General features: G+C 35.9%; 1 protein-coding gene across 4 annotated transcripts in view; it reads right to left on the bottom strand.

Moving 5' to 3' along the window:
* Positions 1-20,853, bottom strand: part of APAF1 (apoptotic peptidase activating factor 1) — a 34,717-nt gene extending 13,864 nt beyond the window's left edge. Inside the window, exons 1-18 of one of the 4 annotated variants that reach the window (XM_084506014.1) lie at positions 20,728-20,853; positions 20,193-20,268; positions 18,645-18,816; positions 18,168-18,357; positions 16,656-16,853; positions 15,467-15,650; positions 14,527-14,639; positions 13,873-14,004; positions 13,189-13,427; positions 12,429-12,596; positions 11,403-11,534; positions 9,779-9,892; positions 9,302-9,480; positions 7,426-7,552; positions 5,229-5,354; positions 4,273-4,404; positions 2,015-2,140; positions 254-412 (exon numbers count right to left, since the gene is read on the bottom strand). In XM_084506014.1, the coding sequence (XP_084362140.1) occupies positions 254-412; positions 2,015-2,140; positions 4,273-4,404; positions 5,229-5,354; positions 7,426-7,552; positions 9,302-9,480; positions 9,779-9,892; positions 11,403-11,534; positions 12,429-12,596; positions 13,189-13,427; positions 13,873-14,004; positions 14,527-14,639; positions 15,467-15,650; positions 16,656-16,853; positions 18,168-18,357; positions 18,645-18,782 (2,457 nt within the window). In that variant the 5' untranslated portion in view covers positions 18,783-18,816; positions 20,193-20,268; positions 20,728-20,853. Of the gene's footprint in view, positions 1-253; positions 413-2,014; positions 2,141-4,272; positions 4,405-5,228; positions 5,355-6,761; positions 6,854-7,425; positions 7,553-9,301; positions 9,481-9,778; positions 9,893-11,402; positions 11,535-12,428; positions 12,597-13,188; positions 13,428-13,872; positions 14,005-14,526; positions 14,640-15,466; positions 15,651-16,655; positions 16,854-18,167; positions 18,358-18,644; positions 18,817-20,192; positions 20,269-20,493; positions 20,682-20,727 lie in introns of those variants that run through there. The other 3 variants (XM_084506015.1, XR_014688382.1, XM_084506016.1) reach the window with 3 other exon arrangements.
* Between the last annotated feature and the right edge of the window lie 59 nt (positions 20,854-20,912).

Genomic DNA, 20,912 nt, shown 5'->3' with positions numbered 1-20,912 from the left:
TGCAATATTTAGCACATAGATGAAATTACTTCACTACAAACAGTTTATATACCCAACAGCATACAACTTCTAATCTAAAATGTATTTCTCTCAGTCAATGTTTGTCACCCACATATTTTTACTTAACACACACTTAAAGCCATGCAACTTATGTCTGAAACATCTAGGTGGCCTATAATATAATCTTTATTCATAGTTTTGAACTAGATAGCAGTATACTACCTCTAGAAAATTATTAACATGAGATACTTACCAAGAGTTTATTTTTGGCAACGGCCAAAATCATGTCACTATTTCTGGACCAAGAGCAACATTTTACTAAGACCTCCACATCATCTTGCTCATCTGCATTTTGGAAGAGATCTTTTATCTCAATAGTTTTCAGTTCATTTGCTGAGCGTGCTTCCCAAAGCTTCAAGAAAAAAAAAAAATATAGAAAATACATGATATCTCTTTTTACTGGTGAGGATAAAAAATACAACAGGGAAGAGCTATCTCCCAATCACTTATAGGGAGGAAAATGAGGAAGACACACACACACACAAAAACCACTACCACCAAAAAAAAAAAAAAAAAAAAGATAGAAGAGAACAGAAAGGAACACCAAAACAACCCTCTGCTTTTTCCACTACCCCAATCAACAAATGGCATTAAATATTCATATGCCCAGATGGCCGTCTCAACCTCTACTCGGCAAAAGAATAAAAGCAAAAATAACATTTGCTCTGCAACTCTATTTAATAAAACTCACTCACAATGAGAAATCTGGTATACATCTAGTTTTGTACCCTAATTTCACAGAGACACCTGCCAATGAACTAGAGCTTCACCTCAAGTACTGTGTGCAGTTCTGGACACCACAGTACAAAAAGGACATTAAACTGTTGGAGAGGGTCCAGAGGAGGGCGACAAAGATGGTGAAGGGCCTAGAGGGGAAGACGTATGAGGAGCGGCTGAGGGCACTGGGCCTGTTCAGCCTGGAGAAGAGGAGGCTGAGGGGGGACCTCATCGCGGTCTACAACTTCCTTGCAAGGGGGAGTGGAGAGGCAGGTGACCTATTCTCTGTAAACACCAATGATAGGACCCACGGGAATGGTGTTAAGCTGAGACAGGGGAAGTTTAGGGCGGACATCAGGAAGAGGTTCTTCACCAAGGTGGTTGCACACTGGAACAGGTTCCCCAGGGATGCAGTCACTGCACCAAGGCTGTCTGAATTTAAAAAGCGATTGGACTGTGCATTTAGTAACATGGTCTAAACTTTTGGATAGACCTGTGCGGTGCCAGGAGTTGGACTTGATGATCCTTATGGGTCCCTTCCAACTCGGGATATTCTACGATTCTATGATGTCTGTATCCTCCACCACAACTTTCCTTCTGAATGACAACAGCTACTGCAACCCTTCTTTCCCAACTTCTTTTTAGCAACTCTACAGATATTTAATGTTTTAAGAACTGCAGTTCTGGAATAGCATAGATCTGTTGCAGCCAAAGGCAGTAAAAACAAATCTTACATTCTAAGAAAAAACAAAACAAAACCCTCTCAAATTCTTTTCTGGTGCACACATGGGAAAACAGCGCACAAATTACATTTAATACTTCTGTTTACTGATGGTTCATTTTCAGAGATGACAGATGTTTCAACTAAAATTAAAAAGATTTACATATGTATATATATATATACACATCAACATTTTTTGTTTAAGTAAGTTTTGAAACACCCTCCACCCATTTTCTTAGCCACGTACATTTTTTCAAAAAAAAAAATGGTGTAAAGTAAAGGATTCAAAATGAAGCTAGGTAGAATTTGTTTTAAGCAGTAGACAATGAACTTTTTTTCTGGTAATGGACAAGCCTTTTCAAAGTTTAGCATTAAAAATAGTAGCAATACTCAACTGTTTCAGAGTTTAATTCATTAAAAGCTAATTATGCAAATGCAGAACTTTCTTATGCATATTTTGCATTTTATGAAAAACAAATCAAACCAAGCAGTTGATTTAACAAATATGCTGTGTACCTTTACTGTTCCATCTGTTGAGCAGCTGGCAACATATTCATCATTTGGCGAAAATCTACAGTGATTGACAGAATTTACATGACCAAACATCGTATTTCTACAATACTTTCCCTTCAGATCCCAAAGCTGCATAAGAAATAAACATATAAATATCATTATATTTGTGAACTATTCCAAGATAAATTTGAAAAGAGAAATTTCTGTTCAAAGAGAAATTTCTTTACTGAAATGATTGTGTGGCACTAGAATAGGCTGCCCAGGGAAGTGGTTGAGTCACCATCCTGGAGGTCTTCAAGAAACATGTAGACTACATGTAGTAGCGTGGTTCAGTGGTATGTCAGTACTAGGTTAAAGGTTGGAACAGATGATCTTAGAAGCTTTTTCCATCCTGAATGATTCTATGATTCACACAGTTCACATTCTTAAAGTGCACTGGCAACCAAATCCTCAACAATTTTTTCTTAGTTTTACCTTTTACCTTTTTTCTTAGTTTTACTTTTGCTCACAGACTTTACGCTATGCCTGAGGCTCCCCCACAATTTATTTCCGTTTGCTAGCTTGCATGAAAATTATTCACATCAGTATTATATAGACTATTTTGTACAGTGAGGATAAGGCCCTTATCAAACAAAGTTACTGAAATTTTCTTCAGACTGAAAAATAAACTTTGTCTTGCCTTTCTTTCCAATTTCAAAGTTCAGAATTACGTAGCTTATATACAATAACTAAAATGAAATCTCTCAAGTTATTCTTGGATTACTGCAACCTTATTAATAAAGATAGAAGAACATTCCACGTGTTTAGGGCACGTGCACACACAGACTGTTTTCCAAGCCTACAGCTCACACTTTCTTCCTGTTTCCAAATTTCTTGCCCTTCTCCTATATAAAAGCAATACACTTGACTGCTCAAGTGATAGTTCAAAGCAAGAACAATTATCTGGACAGTGTTCTCTGAAAACAATCAGGTCTCTTCCACTATTATTTTACTACTCTGTTCTATTATTGTGCATATTTCAGTTCTGTCATTCATTCCCCATGAAAACTGTTGAACTGTCTAAAACTTCAGCCACGTTTACAGCCTGAGAGTGGTCATTTTAAACAGGTTTGTTCTAAATCTGTTTGGTCCAAGATGTAAGTTTCTGACAACAAATGCATCTCTCAGGACATCCAGGTCAGCACAAAAGCCTGATCTTTTCATCTTGATATTGGCTCCTTAAGTCTATTTTAACTTCAATTTACACGAACACAAGCTTCTGTCAGAATGCTTCAGATGAGTTCTCACATTACAATTAAAACATCTCACAGACTGCTACAACTGGAAAAGGCACTCCTGCCCCTTCCAAAACTCCCACGCCTCACTGTCTATTCCCAGCATTTCTCTTGTACTGACACTGGAGAGTGAAGCCACTACAGTGAACTGAAGAGAAAACCAATCCCACCAGAACTGGCTCCTTGAACCATACCATGCAGAGTAAGATCAGTACATGCATTGAAATAAATGCAAGATAGACTGCAAGCACAGTAGGTCCATCATCTTCAGTGCCAGTTAACTATTTGATTTGCCCAACTGTGCTGTGAAATTCTACCCTTATCCAACAGCTTAGGTCATCCTTCGATCTCCTTTTTTCCTCCTTCCTCAAATACAGACTTCAGTTACCTTGTTTCTGCTCTCTCTGTACACATAATGCCCCCCAGTGTGAACAATGCCAGGTGGCTAACCTGACAAATCTCATTTTGATTATTCTTATTTGTTGGCTTCCACTTTTATTTCTTTACTATGCCCTATGAATTTAGAAAAGAAAAAAAAACTACACCTGCTACACTTCCATAAGGTAAACCTTTTAATCCTTCAGCATCCAGGTTGGATGTTTGTTTCGTTGTTCTTTTCCTAATGTTTTTTTAAACATTCAAAATGTTTAAAATCTTAGAATTTCTGCTTCATTTTTTCTTATTTCATTTTTAATCAGGTATTCCACTCCCAAACTTTCCCATTCCACCCTCTAAAAGTCTTGCCAAAAGTCTCCATCTTTGTACCCTACTAGTAAGGATTTGTTTATTCTCTTTCACTAAGCATGAACATTTCTCTTATGTTGAAATCCAGTGACAGAGCTGCAGTAAGTACTCCTGATCTATTTCCTTATCTCTTCTTTAAGTTAAAAAAAAAACTAATTTACAATGTTTGAAGTACATTTATACAACAACAATTAGTCTGTTGTGGTTATTTTTATGCTGCTAATCATAACCTTTTCCACTTACTTTGATGAAAGTATCATTTGAGCACGTGGCTAAAAGATACTGACCACTTCTGTTATTGAACTGGCAGCAATTGACCTGCTCTGTGTGTTCTTCAAATATGTGCATACACTTGCCTGTTCTTGAATTCCAGATCTAGACAGAATTGAAGGAAAAATAACGCTTTAAAATATTTTCAGTGTACTTGATTTAAAAATATACATATATAAACTCCACTGGAATACAAATAATGTCCTAAAGCATTCTCAATTACACATCAGAAATGTTTGGAAGAGAAATAGAAAACATGTATATATATATTTAGACACAAAAAGCTGTAATTTTAAATTGTTTCTACTAATGTTGCCAAAATAGAGATATATACACTTTTCAAGAACCAGAACACAGTATCTACAGTCAAAGTTTCTAATGACAAAGAGTCTGTGACCAAATAGGACTGATCTGGTCTTATTAAAAGTCAGTTTTAGCTTATTATTAATTATATAAACTTTCACAGCAAAGTGTTTGAACAATTTAGAAATCAAAGGGGAAGGGGAAAAATCATCATTCAGATTAGAATCTGAGAGACTAGAATATCAATCAAGGTTTTGCTGCAATACCGAAGAATTAAAAATGAACAAATAATTCATATATAACAGAAAAATAATACGAAAAAAGCTTTATGGGCATTCATGTTATGAACAGGATTGGACTCATACATTATGCTCTACTTAAAATGAATCACCTGACAATACAAGGAAAATAACCATCATACATAAAGAATTACAACTAACATAGCTTCATTATAATTAACAGAGTATGCCTAATGTAACAAGTATAAGGTTTTTCATTTTGTTTTTCAACATCAGGTTTAAGACAGTTAAAAAAAGAATTAGTCCTAAGACTGTTCTGCTTGAATTGGTTAAAACTGAAATCGGAACTATCGCACTTAAAAAAAAGTCTGTTTTCCATTTCCTTACCTTCACTTTTTTATCAGCTGAACAAGTTGCTACATACTTATCATCTGCAGAGAACGCACAGCAGAGTATTTCATCTTCATGAGCAGTTATTTCCAGCAGCATCTCTCCACTTTCTGTTTTAAACACCTGAAGAAATACAATAAAGAAATCTTGTAACTGGCATATAATTTTGAAACGTGCTACACAAATTTAAATTTGTGTTCCTTCAAACAGATCTCTATGCTCTTTATTAAACTGGTTGCATTTTGAAAGCATTTATAATTTCAAGGTAACATAATATACGTGTAAAAACATTTAATTGGAGTTTCGATTTCGTAAAGATAATAGAAATTCTTAGGGAAAGAAATACTGAAAAAATATTTTTAAAAAGTTTCTGCATCCATTACGTGTTTAATTAATTATTTTTTTCTACCCTTTATGCCTAAGTCTAAACTTAAGTCTTCTAACATTTATGCCTTTTCTACTCTTTTTGGCTAAGTCCACATCCTCACTCATTTTAAGAATAACTGCACAAAATATCTATTAACAAAACCTAGTCTGTTATTAAAAGTACAAATTGCAGGTTGATATATCATGATATTCTTCTGCTGAAAGAAAGAATTTTAGCAGTGACTGATGATTTGGGGAAGGAAGAGGAAAAAAAAAGTAATAGTAAGAAGTTGTACAGGATGACACAAATCTGTCTTGATCTGGTTGGAAGGAAGAAAAAAGCAGTTGGGAAGAAGTACTACAAATTAATCTTTTTTCCCCAAATTGTGAGATTTTGCTTTACAAGCATGAAAAAAATCAAGACATCCTTTCCTTTACAAGGGCACATACTCCTAAGTTACATAAACAAATCACAAACTCTTCTTTACAGCAGCATTCAGGATGCTACAATTCTGAAGTCCCTACGTTTCCCACTGTTTTTTTTCATCAAACAGGAATATAATAACCATGTAATAGTTGGTCTTTGTTAAAACAATAAGATTAATATTAAAGGAAATCTAAATTTACAGTAAATTCTGTGGAATATCTGTTCTTAATCTAATGCTGTATTTGATTCCATGGAAACAGTAGTAGTAGTCTTAAAAATTGAAAAACATTAGTTTTATTTCCATGCCACTAATAGGAAAAACACAAATAAGTTCAAAGTTAATGCAAAAATATTATTAATTTTCCAATTTTTTCTTTCACGTAAGTTTAGGTTAAATGCAGTCACAATCCACAAATTTTCCTTTTTTTTTTTTTTTTTTTTTTTGCTAGAAAATCAAGAAAAACAAGAAAACAGCAGTCTCAGTAACGAGGCCATGAAGGACAGAAGCACGGCACAGTAACTTCAACAGAGCATAAAACTAGTACATCCACCAAGCATCTCCTTAAGTGGATGCCACACAGAAGCCAGCAAATAAAATAAGCAAACGAACACCACCACACTAAATAGGCAAATGAACAGCAACTAAGGGCCACTTAGTATTTTTACTTTAGTACTGAACTTATCAAGCATCCAAAACAATACCAAAGGCTTGCAGAAAAGTTGCTCTTTACCCTTACCTTTGGCTGTCTGGAATATGGATACTTTACCAGGTTAGTGGCTGGCTGATTGCTAGTTTTCTCAAGAGCAGTTTGGCTCCCCTCCAGGCAGACTGCTGGCAAATTTGGATTAGTCACTTTCCTCTCTGTCTCCCCTTATCCACTTCCTAAGCACTTTGTACCTGTTTCCACTCTACTACTGTCCTCAACTTCTGGGGCTCATTTTTATCCCTAGATTTATTTCTTTCACATAAGAAAATTTACTTACTAAGCACCAAAGTAGTATAACATCCATTACAATCCCAAGGAAATTGCAGAGCTGTAACTGTCTTTTCAATTCTGTAGAAAATCCACTATGATGGGAAATATTTTTGCAAACAAATAGGAAACATGCTGGGATGTATTTCTTTGGCTGTGGGCTTTCTTGTATCATTAAAAGGTATTTCATGTTGATGTATTACACTCGTTAGAGTACAAACCTGATATCAAAGTTTAGTTTTTGAACTAGAAAATAATATTTTAAACATGCAACTTGATATTTATGTAATAATACATCCCTTTCAATGTCCACAATACATTCTAGATCCATAAGATCTTCATACCAAAAGAAAAGCAACAGGACTTTTAACAAACGTTATGAAAATAGTACACAGCGTTACATTTCACTCATGCATAGGCATTTTACCTGAAGTGTTTTATCAGCTCCACATGATGCTATTCTTTGCCTGTCCTGAGAAAAGCAGGCATGGTAAACCGCATCTTTATGTGGACGAACAACCAGACGGGAGAGGTTTTTCAAGGATTTTTTATTTCTGCAAGATAAGACGGTGGATTTTAGATGAGTAAGATTTCCTAGAGTTTATTATTCAAAATCCTCCCTAAAAAGATAACATTTGTTCAGACATCTTGAGCAGCAAGCTTTAGAAACAACTGGCCTCACAGCCTTCATGCAGAAGAAGGGAAACACAAATTACTCCTTTCCCTGAGAATTTTCGTTGCCCTCCAACACTTAAAGCTTAGGAACCATGAAAGATACTATGTGCATGAGAAACTAACATGCTACTTCATGCGCACAGCTGTTGCAGTGCAAGACAGTCTTCCTCATGACATCTTAATGAGGGGGTATGTGCTATGTCCAAATATAAACTTATTTACAAGACTTCTTGCTCTCCTACAGTTTCTCTTTGAATTTTACTCAAAAACAATCACACATTTGTTTTGATCTAAGGAAAAATATTTCAGTTTTACAGCAATGACTCATTTTTCATGGTTCTTGCCTCACTTCAAAAAAGACTTAGGATTAGTAGCAACCGTAATCATCCTGTTAAGCCAGGTGTTAATACAGAAAACTGTCACTGTAATAGGATGATTTTTGGTAATGAATATATTGTTACAAAATATTTTTTTTCTAGGGTCAATAAATCCATGTACTTTTTTGTTTTTTACGATCACCAGCTTCAATCTTCAGGCTCAGTGACTGAAAAAAATGAGTAAAATATCTTGAATAAGGTTACTGAGCTTTAGAATGAAAACAAATTTCACTGCAAAATAGTGAGTCATCAAAACATTTCTTCTTCCCTCATAAGGCTAAAATTACTAGTCAAGAGTACAACTTATTCATCTGCACATCCAGAAACCATTGTGAGAACCCTGTTCTAGGATTCAAGACAAAGTCATCCATCTTCATTCTGCTGATTTCAGCTTAAGTCTCCTACATCCAAAGTAAACGCCCTAAACTACCTGGAGATTGACTCTTCTAAAGCATGTATCTTTCAATTGTTTTTGTTATAGTTCTGTTAGCTATTCAAAATGAAATAACCAAATATTCAGTGATGATAGAATTCAAGTCTGCCTGGTTTGATCTGCCTCGTTATTGCCCTGATTACCCAAAAATCATTTTGTTTCGTAACATCAAGGATTGCAGAACAAAAACACTGAACGGGAGAATCTAATTGACAGTTACATGGTCAGATGACTACTGGACTACTTGCTATACTGAAAAAATATTTATATACATATACTTTTTCCTTAAATAACTTAATAAGACACTATAGCATCAAAAAGTTATATAAATGCCAGAAATATCAAATTGGGGTAGAGATTTCAAAACCTTTTAGTATTCTCACCTCACTACTTCCAAAAAATTGACAAGTTAACATAACTTTATTTTTTTTTTTAAAGTGCATATTTTACTAGAAAATCTAACAATGTACTGCAAACACACACAATATTTGCCCCGCATTTCTAAATTTTCTAAAAAAAAAATTAAAATTTTCAAAGAATCTCAATTTCATCTTTGTATAGATATTCAAAATTAACAAATCACTGAGTAAAAAAATATATTCCTTTACTTCTGTGTAAATATTACTAATTTGTAGCTTTACATATCCAGTTTCCCTCCTCGCACAAATGCCTGAAAATTGTTTCACGTACTTTTCCCATGAAAAACATTGTACTTTTTAAAGTCCTTATAAAAGCCATACACTATATATAGTTGTACATGAAATGATTGTATTGAATCAAGGGATTAATAGATCAGCAGACGGATTATTGCTACTTACATCCATTCCAAATAAAATGCTCCTATTTCATTCTGAGCACGTAGCTTGGCTTGTTGATACACCTCTGATGTGTCTGGTTGACAAAGACCCAGCTGTATAATGTCAGGAAATGGCTGTCGCCCAAGAAGGTGCCCATTTAAAGACAGAAATTCCTGGAAATTCTCACGTACTATGCTATCCTATGTACAGAGCAGATAATATTTAGTAACACATACAGAGGATACATTAGCTAAGTGCACTTTGCTTTTTTAATTTCCTATATAGATTATGTTCTTACAGAAGCATTTAGTTCTACTTAGTTCTATTAGCAAGTACATATGATAGACTGAAATATATACAAGCAAGTTTAATTTCATACTGCTTGTATGTCTCACTTTTTAAAGTTTTCTATAGAAACTCCCATAAATACATAAATAACATGCAATTAAAGATAGAAAATCATATTTTGAACAGACTGATCATTTACCTTTCACATACCTTTTGATCCAGGACTGAACTATATTCCACATATTCATGAATCAGATGAGCAGGCCCTACCAATTCTGTTTTAGCTTTAATCCAATCTAGAGAAAACATAAGCTCACGGAGTTCCTACAAGAAATACAAATTAAAGTTCAGAGCATGAGTTCCAAGACTGCATCTACCTAAGAGTAGGAAAAGCACAAGAAAACACAATAGATATTTAATATACAATTAATATACAATCAACTTTAACTGGAGTACAATTGACTCCAGTTCAAAAGTTATGTGATTTCCTGTTTCCTGCTTCTTTCTTGAATGGATATGAAAATTTTGGGTTTAGAAAACTAAGTTTGGTATTATAGGGAACCAAAGGATTGTTTCTTCTCTGATTAGTTGTACTAAGGAATGGGGAGGATGAAACAAATCTTGACTTCTGTAGCATAGAAGACCTGATTTATGATACAACTCTGAAAGAAGCTTCTTCTAGACCAGTCTGACAAAGATCAATCTGCTAATAGTGATCTGTTGTTGTTCACAAATGAAGAGTTTCAGTAAGAAAAAGATGTTATAGTTGCATTGAATTTAAAAATGAGAGCTACCTCTAGAAAAACAGAAGCAAGAAGAAGTATTAAAATACTTGCTGGGATCAGAAAACTCTGGGAAGTGTACAGTCATAATGAGAGACGCTAAAGAATTCTGAGATGCTAGTTCTATAAAATATAAAAAGGCTAATTATAAAAACATCTTTCTTACAAACTGAAAGCAAAAAGACAGATAATCAATGAGATAAGTATGATTTTAAAAGATAGATTTGTAGCCCACAGTCATTTCGAAAATGCCTGTAGGTACACAAAATATATTCTATACAAGTCAGATAAACCATCTCAGAAGAGGTTCAGATGAAAAGTTTTAGCATGTGAAATAAAGCAATTAGTCACCAGCACCAAATACTATTCAAAGCATAAAGAGATCCAAGTGAAATTACAGAAAGTAGTTTCTACTACTGATCCATGGTTTGTATCTTATACTAACTTAGTACCTACAAAACAATAAGTGGCAAAAGTGATGGCAATTTTTTTTAAAGGCTCCAAGGTAATCCTAGAAACAGAGATATGCCCATCTAACTCCTGCCTAACATGAAACAGCTCCTGAAGTCTAGAGAATGAACATTTACACAGAAATTAATATGACATAATGGGAAAAAGTAACAATAATTCTATAGACAAAAAAATCTCTCTTCACCGATCTAATCAAATCATCTGAATAAATCGATTTACTTTTATCATACAATGTAGCGAGCCTGGATTTTCAGAAAAGCTTAGGGAAGATTTCTTATCAAATCCTCCTCACCAGGAAGAGAAAACAAAGAGAAAAACACAAACTGTTTTAAGAAATATTCTCATGAACTGGTTGAAAAGACAAAAAGACAAAGGGTAGAAATAAAGTAGTTTATATAGTAATAGACAGTGATTATCAGTGGACACCCTAAAGAACCTTACGTTCACTGTTTGTATATATACACAAAAGCCTGGGAACAGAGAGGTTTGAGAGGGAAGAAGTGGCCTGGATGGGAAGGGCAGGCATCAAGGAGAGAGGTGGGGGAATCAAGAAAAGAAACAAAAACCCAGACAGAACTCACCTTCTGCATGTTGGCACCAGCCATGTGATATGCTAGGAAGTTATACCAGTACATGCAATCCTCTTGAGATGGAATAGGCATGTTAAGCTTGTAATGTTTCTTGTACTGATTGACTATGTTTTTATGTAGCTCCTGCAACATGAATCAAAACACACCTTCAGTGAATACTGTATGGACTGACTTTAGCATTGAGGTTTATATTATTGTTATTTCTCAAAATAAGATGTCAACAGATGAAATAAGAAAAAATTATCTTCAAAAACTGTACATATAATTTATTGTAAAAGCTTTCCCCAGAAACAGTCTCCAGATATTAAAGCCAGAAAAGCAAGCTGATAACCTTCCTTCTTAGACTGAGAACAGCTCTCGAGTCACTACAATAAACAATAAATATATATATAATATAATATAGCCAATATATATATAATATAGCCAACAATAAAAACTACCCTTACATATGTAGAACTAAAGCAAGACTAGAAAACATACGTGAATCTAAAGCCAGCAATTTGCGTTTTCTTCATATCTACTCTTTCTGCCCCTTCCTTCAAAACTGATAAATTTATTTGGCCCAACTTTTAGGACATCGCCCTGCAAGCACTGCCTTAAATTGAGAAAAGAAGTAAAAACCATTTCTCAGTATTATATAAGAAATTTTCTATTCTGGTAGGGTCTTGATTTCTTTGGAATTATCAATGGAACACTCCCTCTCCTCTTGGAAACACCTTTGACAGAGACACAATGTGTTAAGAATCTTCTCTCAGATTAGCCTGAACACAGGCTAGGCAGCAAGTAGAGAGAATGGCTCCAGAGAATGGCTTGGGGTACTCATGTATGAAAAACTTGACATTTCATTGAAAACTTGACAATGTGCTCTTGCAGCCCAGAAACCATATTCCGTGCTGCATCAAATGAAGTGTAGCTAGCAGGTCAAAGGAGGAGATTCTATTTAACAAAGGAACATTTTGTGAATGCCCAACTTTGGGAGAACAGAGTTAGAGGTAAGTAGATTAGCTAAAACTGTACCTGAAGCTGGTTGCGATTCTTCTCTGTAAGAAAGTCAAGTTGAAGATCATGTAAATAATAGTGAAATGACTTCCCATTACGATCACAGAACAATAGTGATTTGTTAACAAATTCCTGCAGTATATCTTCGACTTCTTCGGTTTCCATATCCCAAAGAATACAGAACACCTAAAAAAGCACATTAAGACAGAAAAGATAATCGGAACTAATATCATAAAAGAAGTGTTAACTGACAACAAAACCCATGGTAAAAGTTATGGACATTTTACAAACTGTAGTAAATTCAGTAAGTTACTAGTTCTTTCATACCAGACTATGTATATGACAGATAATACAAATTAACCCTTCATTTGTCCATTTGTGCTGACTTATGATGGTCATATATTTTCTTAAGAGAGATGAATTTCTTAAGAGTTTAAGCCCTCAGAGAGCTCAATTATTAGTTAGCACAACTAACTAAAGAGCTATATATGCAGTGCATGTTAAACCAATATTATGAACAAGTTTATTCAGTTACAATTTTTTAGTTTCACTACTGACAATAAAAGTCATGATACAACAATGGACCCAATCTACCATTAATTATTAAGTTGAATAAACAAGTTATACACAGTTACAAATTTTATGACTAATTCATTGCTTCTAACTCACTAAAAATCACAGAATATCCCAAGTTGAATGGGGTCCACGAGGACCACAGACCAACACATATACACAAAGTAACAACAAAAAAAAACCCACACTGCATTTCTGTTGTTACCTTAGTAGGTACTTTAACATCTTTTGGAAGAATAGAGAGGTCTTTATAGTAGTCTTTAAAATCATTATCCAGTTGCTCAACACTTATGGACATTGCTTCATCAAGGGCTTCATAATCATAAGACGAAGATTTTCTTATTCTTTTAAATTGCTTGTTCTGCAGCTGTTTGAGATAGTACTCCCAGCGACTGGGGAAGTCTCGCAATAATGCGCCTATCAATGATATCACAAGAGGAGAACCTGAAGGAAGAAAATAAAGTTAATCTTGGAGGTTTTCAAGGAATAATTCAATAGTTTAGTAGTTGAATAAATCTGGTAATTTTCCCAATTCATTGGTAAAATTCTTGAGACATGGAAGACGAACAAAGTATGTTATCTGCAGATATTATTAAAAACATGTTAAAATATGTTATTTGCATATATTATAACATGCAGACGTCTGAAAAAACACTAAGTTATCATCTTTTAAATATACTGGAAAAAATACACTGAAAAGAACTACTTGAAAAATCATCATGAGACACCTTTGTTTAAAGAAACAGAAGGCATCCAACAAACACGTGTGTTTTACTTAAGGGATACAGTATCAAGGAATGTTTCCCTCCTCTTTCTCTAAGTCAAAACATAGAAGAAAAAAAATCCATTGAATGGTAAATGGCAAGTTAAAAAGTAGAAAGTATCATACCTTTGCATTCTCTTATAATGCAGTTAGCTTGTTCTGGCAGTTCTGATATTTTCATATTCACAAACAGGGATAAAACCTCCAGTCCTTTCTCATGTGCAAGTCCACTTTCTACATGAATCTCGTATTTATTGCCTAGACACAGAAACACAGGGAAAAAATGAAAAAAGATTTTTTTTTGAATGCTGTGGAAATGAAGATTATTTTCTGATAAAAATCTGGAGCAAAGGATCTGGTCCATGACTTTATGCATAGTATTTTATTCTTAGTACTAAGCATGTGCTTAGTACTAAGAATAGTAGAAAGTAGTATAATAAATCTCAAGTTTTCGTTATGGAAAAAAAATAAATAGCATTAAGTGCATATCATAGCAGCGACTTCTTCATACTGTAATCAGTTTAACAGCAGCAGCGTCACACAGCCTAATTTATCCTGTTGAGAATCACTGCACTCTTCAATGTAGATGTTGAACTTTTAGGATAACATTTAACATGTATTTCATGTAAGAGCATAAGGTCTTAGAGAACAGTCTTCTGAAACTGTCACTTGTGCACAAGTTGACACAGGTTCTATCAGATTCTTTTAAAAGCTCACAAAACCAAACTGCATACATATATAATCATGATTTGTAGTGCAGGATAAGAAACTGTTCCTTACCAGACACAGCATCTGTTACACTCCTGTCCCGGCTGGTAATAAGAACTTGACATTGATTATCAAATGCTTTTAATACCCAGGAATCCCAAATATCATCCAGGACCAAAAGAGACCTAGGACAAGAAAAAACATTGCAGATTTCAGATCAACTATTAGTAATTTCAGATCAACCATTAGTAATAAGACCCAGTATTTCATCTTAATTATTAAAGAACATTTTCAGAATTAATAACATACCACTTTATAATTTTCTTCCACTAACATGTAAGGTATCTTAAGAAGGCATTAAACAGTGTGCTAGAAAGCTGAATGCAAGTATCTCCAGAATAAAGTTTTTAGTATTTATTGCTTTTACTTTAACCATTTCACCATTTTATCCAATTTTTACCCATTTATGGCTGCAATTGAAGTGCACTTGATAAATATCGTTTTAAAGACTATTTCCATTAGAAGATGTCAGGAAAATCAGAAATATTTACTCCATTTTTTTAACAGAATTCTGCTTGACACAAGCTAGAGATATACTTTGAGATAAACAATTTCAACTTCCTCTTAACTCAAAAATTAGGATAAATTTTTTCCTCAGAAAGAGTAGTCAGGCATTGGAATGGGTTGCCCAGGGAGGTGGTGGAGTCACCATACCCAGGGATGTTTAAGGAAAGGTTAGACATGGTGCTTAGGGACATGGTTTTGTGGGTGACATTGGTGGCAGGGGGATGGTTGGACCAGATGATGGTGGAGGTCTTTTCCAACCTTAATAATTCTACAGTAAAACAGAAAAAGGAAAAGCAAAAGATGAGAGAGTTAGGATGTTCTCTTATGGTTTTTTTTTTAGACACAGAAACATGTAAACATTACACAGACACTTTAGATGATTAAACCAAAGTAACTGACAAAACTTTCAGAGTAAAAGAAAAATGTTTCATTTTACTGACATCACCTGGGATATTTGCGCAGCATTAGCAAACGAAGACGATCTTTAGCCTCCTCAATGTTAAGTGGTGGTCTCTGTGAAAGAGTAGAGTCGTGTTCTAATCTACTACACAGATTTTGTAGTTTTATAAGGAGCCCTGCTTTGTCCTGTTTTCCAACAGAGATCCAGTGAACTCCTCCTGGAAAGTAATCTGACAGGAACAACAGTGTTAATCATGCTTTACATTTAAAACTATAAGTATATATAGCAGATTAAAACAGCAATCAGTAATGCAATTTAAATTAAAATATAAACTGCAAAGTCAATTGCCAGCAACCTTAAAACTCGTTAACACCATTAACACAGAAAGTTGATTCTACAAGACTACTGTTTTTTACTTTTAAAGGAACAGACTCTGTAGGGCAAGCTCCCACAGAGAATTCACACTGCCACTGATGCTGCCCCTCCTCTCTACTTGCATTCCTGCCTGATCCTTGACAACCCCTTCTGCATCCAACCTTCCTGCTACTCCGACTCAGCATTCATTGTTTTCACCCTTCAGAAAGAGGTTGGAATGTGAAATCATTACAAAACAGTGAGTAAGAAAGCATCTAGAAGAGTCAACTGCAGCAGAGGATTATGTATTCTCTATCCCTCCATCATGTTTTCTATTATCTCAGTTGCATTTTCTTCTCCAAGTGTCCTATGCAGAAAAAATACTAGGAAATTATTTAATTTATGATACACTAACTGTAAACTAACATAATACTAGTATAATCACACCACAAACACGTGTCATTATTAAAATCTATGTTATGTTTTGAGCATGATTTTTTACCCATAGCATGGGTAAAAGTCTGACTCAACAAGCAGAGTCCAAAAGGAATAAAGACTAAAATGATTATTTTACACTGACAGAAATAACAATTTCAGGTTAATTAAGGGTATATCTACTCTCATAAACCAAAGCAGATTCCATGGTGAAAAGGTATTCTCAATCTTTTTCCATACATTATTAAAATATTTAGTGGTCCTAGAGCACTAAATGGCTATGAAAGCTATAACTTGCAAGCAAACATTTCAAAACCATCTATGGAATTTAGCAACCTAAATACTAAATTACTTTTAAGATGACATAAAAATACTTCATCATACGCACCCAATATGTGTATACTTGTAGCAATCTATAAAAACAGAGGTGTTTCTATAAAGGTACCTTCCAAGAGCTGGTGATCCCTTAAAGCTTCTGCTGTTAAAACAGTCTTCCCACAGCCTGCCATTCCGTAAACCGTGACCCAGCCTGGATCACTTCCCAAGCTGCACAGTTTCTGTTTAATAGCATCTACCAGTTCTGGCCGAGTGACAAACACAACCGGTCTTTGTGGTACTCCTCCTTCACAGAGAACTGTCTTAACTGAAGTTAAAAACAAGAAACGTGAAAATTGAAAGTAATTTCTAAATATGACACCTCTTCAAAACAAAGCAAAACAGAAACAAAACAAAGAATTCTCTACCAATAACTAGTGACTTTTTTCCCTAGCTCATGTCCCATACAAATGCTTTAAAAGCTACCAGACTAACAACACCAGATACTGAAAAAATATTGCTTGTTTGACATAAATTACTAAGCAGGTACCAACTTCTCACCTACGGTAGTGTTCCAATTATTAACTATATATTCTGCAAGCTAGACCTAGTTACATCAATCCCAAGGAGGGAAAAGAATTAACAACACCAATAGAAATTATGGCAAACAAACACAGGAGCTCAACATTACTCTTCCCAACAGCCAAGTCACTTTCTCAGCCAGAAGTTACTGTCCCAAGGATGCAGCAGAAAACAAAATACGTTATGTAGGGCTTTTACTTTGTGGTTAACAGCACAGCATTGTGGCCCATTGTGACCCATGCCATCCTTCCTTTGACTGAAACTAAGACAGCAGAACTTGTAAAAGGGCAGCTAAAGCATAACAGGAAAGTAAATGTGCACCTGATCTGTCCACTAATGGCCACACAATGGACTGCAAGGTGCTGTGCATATTACACTAACAAATTTTTTAAGTCTTACTCAGGTAATCAAAAACCATGTCTCTCTGATGCTTCTTAAAATGTACAGTGCCAAAAATATACTGTAAGATTTTTTTTTTAGTCAATGCCGTAAGAAGGCTCATTCCATTAGAAATTACCAATTTATTTTATATCAATCAACAATGACAATAACGACAACTTATGTAAAGTTTAGGAACTTAGAGTGACTAAAAGATCTGGTTAAGAAATAACCAATTAATTAGATCAACTGTTGGTAACTACTGGTAGGAGATGGTGAGAGATTATAGGTTAATCTTCAGGGAAAATGTCAGAATTTTGGAGGATTCAGCTTTTTATGTTAGATTCAGTTTCTTTAATATATACGAGTCTTTTTTCAACTTAAGTAAAATGTTACAACTTACAAAAAAAAAAACAAACAGGAAGTTACCAGTCTTTTCAAATACACATCACTAAATAAGCACATTTTCAAGATGATCTATGAATGTCATAACCATCCTCTCCTACCCTATTAAATATATGAAATAAAGGAATACTGATTATTGTGCTAGCAAAACAAGCAAATACACTTGTCATTTACTCCTGCTTCATTGAAACAGGTATTATAGATAGTCACTTAGCAAGGAATAAAAATACAACTTCTCTTCACTTTCAAGCACAGGGATCGCTGTAGTTACACTTACCGTAAGAAGTCATTCCATCCACAGAACTCTTTCCATTACCAGAGGAGAAGACAGGAATGCCATCCTGAAGAAGTGCAGCAAGATCTCTGTACCCTTCATGAAGCAGTGCATTATAAAAGGATCTATATGAATTATTATCTTTTGTAAGAATAATGTTTATTAGCATAGCTGCTCGCTCCTTCTGTGTGATCTAGAATAAATATTAGAACAGATGTTATACAAAACTGGGAGAACTCAGAAATCATCTAATCTATCCCTCTGTCAGTTATAGACCAAGATTATACTTACAGAAACAAGCAACAATTTGAGCAAGCCCTCAGCTCAACTTTATGAGGTGCAATAAAGACTGCAAGCTAAGCTTACAATTAAAAATGTGCTGAATCCAGTAATGATGAGCAGAAACAATTATTTTTAAAAAGGACAATAAAACACATAAGCAACCTAGGAAGATTAAAAAACAGTGAGAGATGATTCTACCTGTTGTTTCACTTTCTCTTCCTCCTGTAATGTTAGTACTTGGTCAGCTACCATATGATCCATAATATAAGAGGTCTTGATGTCTCTCTCCAGAGCTTGACGATTCATAAGTAAATAATTTCTACTCTTCACATCCATGTTTCTTCAGTGTGTCTTTGTTTCTACAGTGTGTCTTCAAAAAAGCAAAAAAAAAAAAAAAAAAAAAATAGAAGTCAAGCGGGAACCAGAACATAACTTGTAAGTACAATGAAAACAGTTTTAAAGTATCTTATGAATTTTTATGTTAGAGTTAGAAAAAGCAGCAGAGCAGCTGCGTTAACAAAGAACAGAGTGAAATCTTCAGGCAAGCTTCTGCAGTATGTAATAGCAATCTAAACTATTTAGTTGTTTTTCACTTCTGTTCTGATAAAATTATTTTTATACCACTGTTGCATAAGTTTAGTTACACTGCTTGAGACCTACTGGTCCAGCTTGGCTGGACAGCACAGTAGCATCAAGAAAGTACAGAGGAAATGTAGTATAATTCCTCTTCAACAGAGTAAAAAAGATACATTAAATATTTAAGTTTTTGTAGTTCACAAGCTACTGTGAACATGAATAATAGTTTTCAGGTATTACGTAGATACCAAATGAAATTGTCTTAAATCAAAACATCCAAATGAACGTTACCATAATTAATCTACTACAGTCTAATACAGTGTTCAGTTTGGGGCCCCTCACTATAAGGGCATCCAGGTGCTGGAGCATGCCCAAAGAGCAATGAAGCTTGTGAAGGGTCTGGAGAACAAGTCTTATGAGGAGTGGCTGAGGGAGCGGGGGTTATTTATGCTGGAGGAGAGGAGGCTCAGGGCAGACTTTATCATGCTCTACAACTACCTTAAAAGAGGCAAGGTAGGAATCGGGCTCTTCTCCCATGCACCAAGTGACAAGACAAGAGGAAACAGCCTTAAATTTTGCCAGAAGAGGTTTAAAGTTGGATATTAAGAAAAATTTCTTCTCTGAAAGGGTTGTGCTGCATTAGAACAGGCTGCCCAGTGAAGTGGTTGAGTCACCATCTGTGGAGGTCTTCAAAAGCTGTGTAGATGTAGAGCTCAGGGACGTGGTTTAACAGTTCACTTGGCAGTGATAGGTTAACAGTTGGACCATACGATATTAGCGGCCTTTTCTAACCTAAACAATTTATGACTTTCCACAAGTGCTCCACTTGGAGGCATATAAAGCAGGTATAAATATAAATATATACATATAAAGACTTCATGTAAACATATACACTGTATGTATAAAGACTTCAGTCTTTATAAATTAATGAGACTCAATAAACTACTTGCATTCGCTGTGAGAATGGAAGTTTTAAATAAAAAAAAAAAAAAAAAAGATACATACTGATAATTTTGGGGGTGACAACCCAAAAACATTAATTGAGGTCCTTTATCACATTTCTGTCACTTTATGTTTATGAAAACTTGCAGAACTAAAGATTCACAGCCTGTGCAAGCTTCTCACATATTTGCCAAGTGCTTCTGTGTATTCTCTCTTCATTCTACGTACCTCGAAATTCTGAAGTCCTTGGATCGTGTAATGGGGACACAAGGACAGCTCCTGCGGTTGGCAGCACTGGGCCGAACTAAACCGAAAACAAACCCTCAGAGACTCCCACAACATCAACCCAGCGTCCTCCAGCTCCAGGACTCCCCGCAGGTGCACTCCGATCCCAACACACACCGGAGCACCCACTCCTGCCAAAGGCCGGGCTAAACCTTCCTTTGGCAGCCCCTGGCGCACAACCATACTTCCAAACACGCTTCCAAAACGAAAGCTATTTTTGGGGGAAAAGCTTTTCAGTACTGACCAAGACACCAATCGCTCCTTTCCCCTGCACTCCCAGGCAGGTACCGAGGCCGGTGGCGCACCGGGGCTGGCTGCCGGAGCTTTTCCTTTCCCTTTCCCTTTCTCTTTCCCCAGCCGCGCAGCGAAACCAGAACAAAAACCGCAGCGGTCGCAACCGCCTCCCCGCACTCCGCCCGCCCCCAGGGGGGGACGTCTCCCCGTGTCCCCCCGAGGCGGGGAGGGCGATGCCGGTTACCTGCCCCTGCCGCTCGGTGCCGCCGGCTCCGAGGCCTCGCCCGGAGCAGCAGCCGCTCCCCGCCCAAGCGGCGGCCCCCCCCACGGCCGCTTCCTCCTTCCGGGCCCGAGGGCGGGCGGAGCGGCGGGGCCGTCCCGGTGCCGGCGGCAGCCCCCGCCCCGCCCCGCGGCGCACAGCGGCCGGAG

This window comes from Aythya ferina (assembly GCF_964211825.1).
Source record: "Aythya ferina genome assembly, chromosome: 1".
NCBI classification, from domain to species: domain Eukaryota; kingdom Metazoa; phylum Chordata; class Aves; order Anseriformes; family Anatidae; genus Aythya; species Aythya ferina.
Note: the sequence above shows the minus strand (reverse complement) of the source record. Positions and strands in the feature narration are given on the sequence as shown.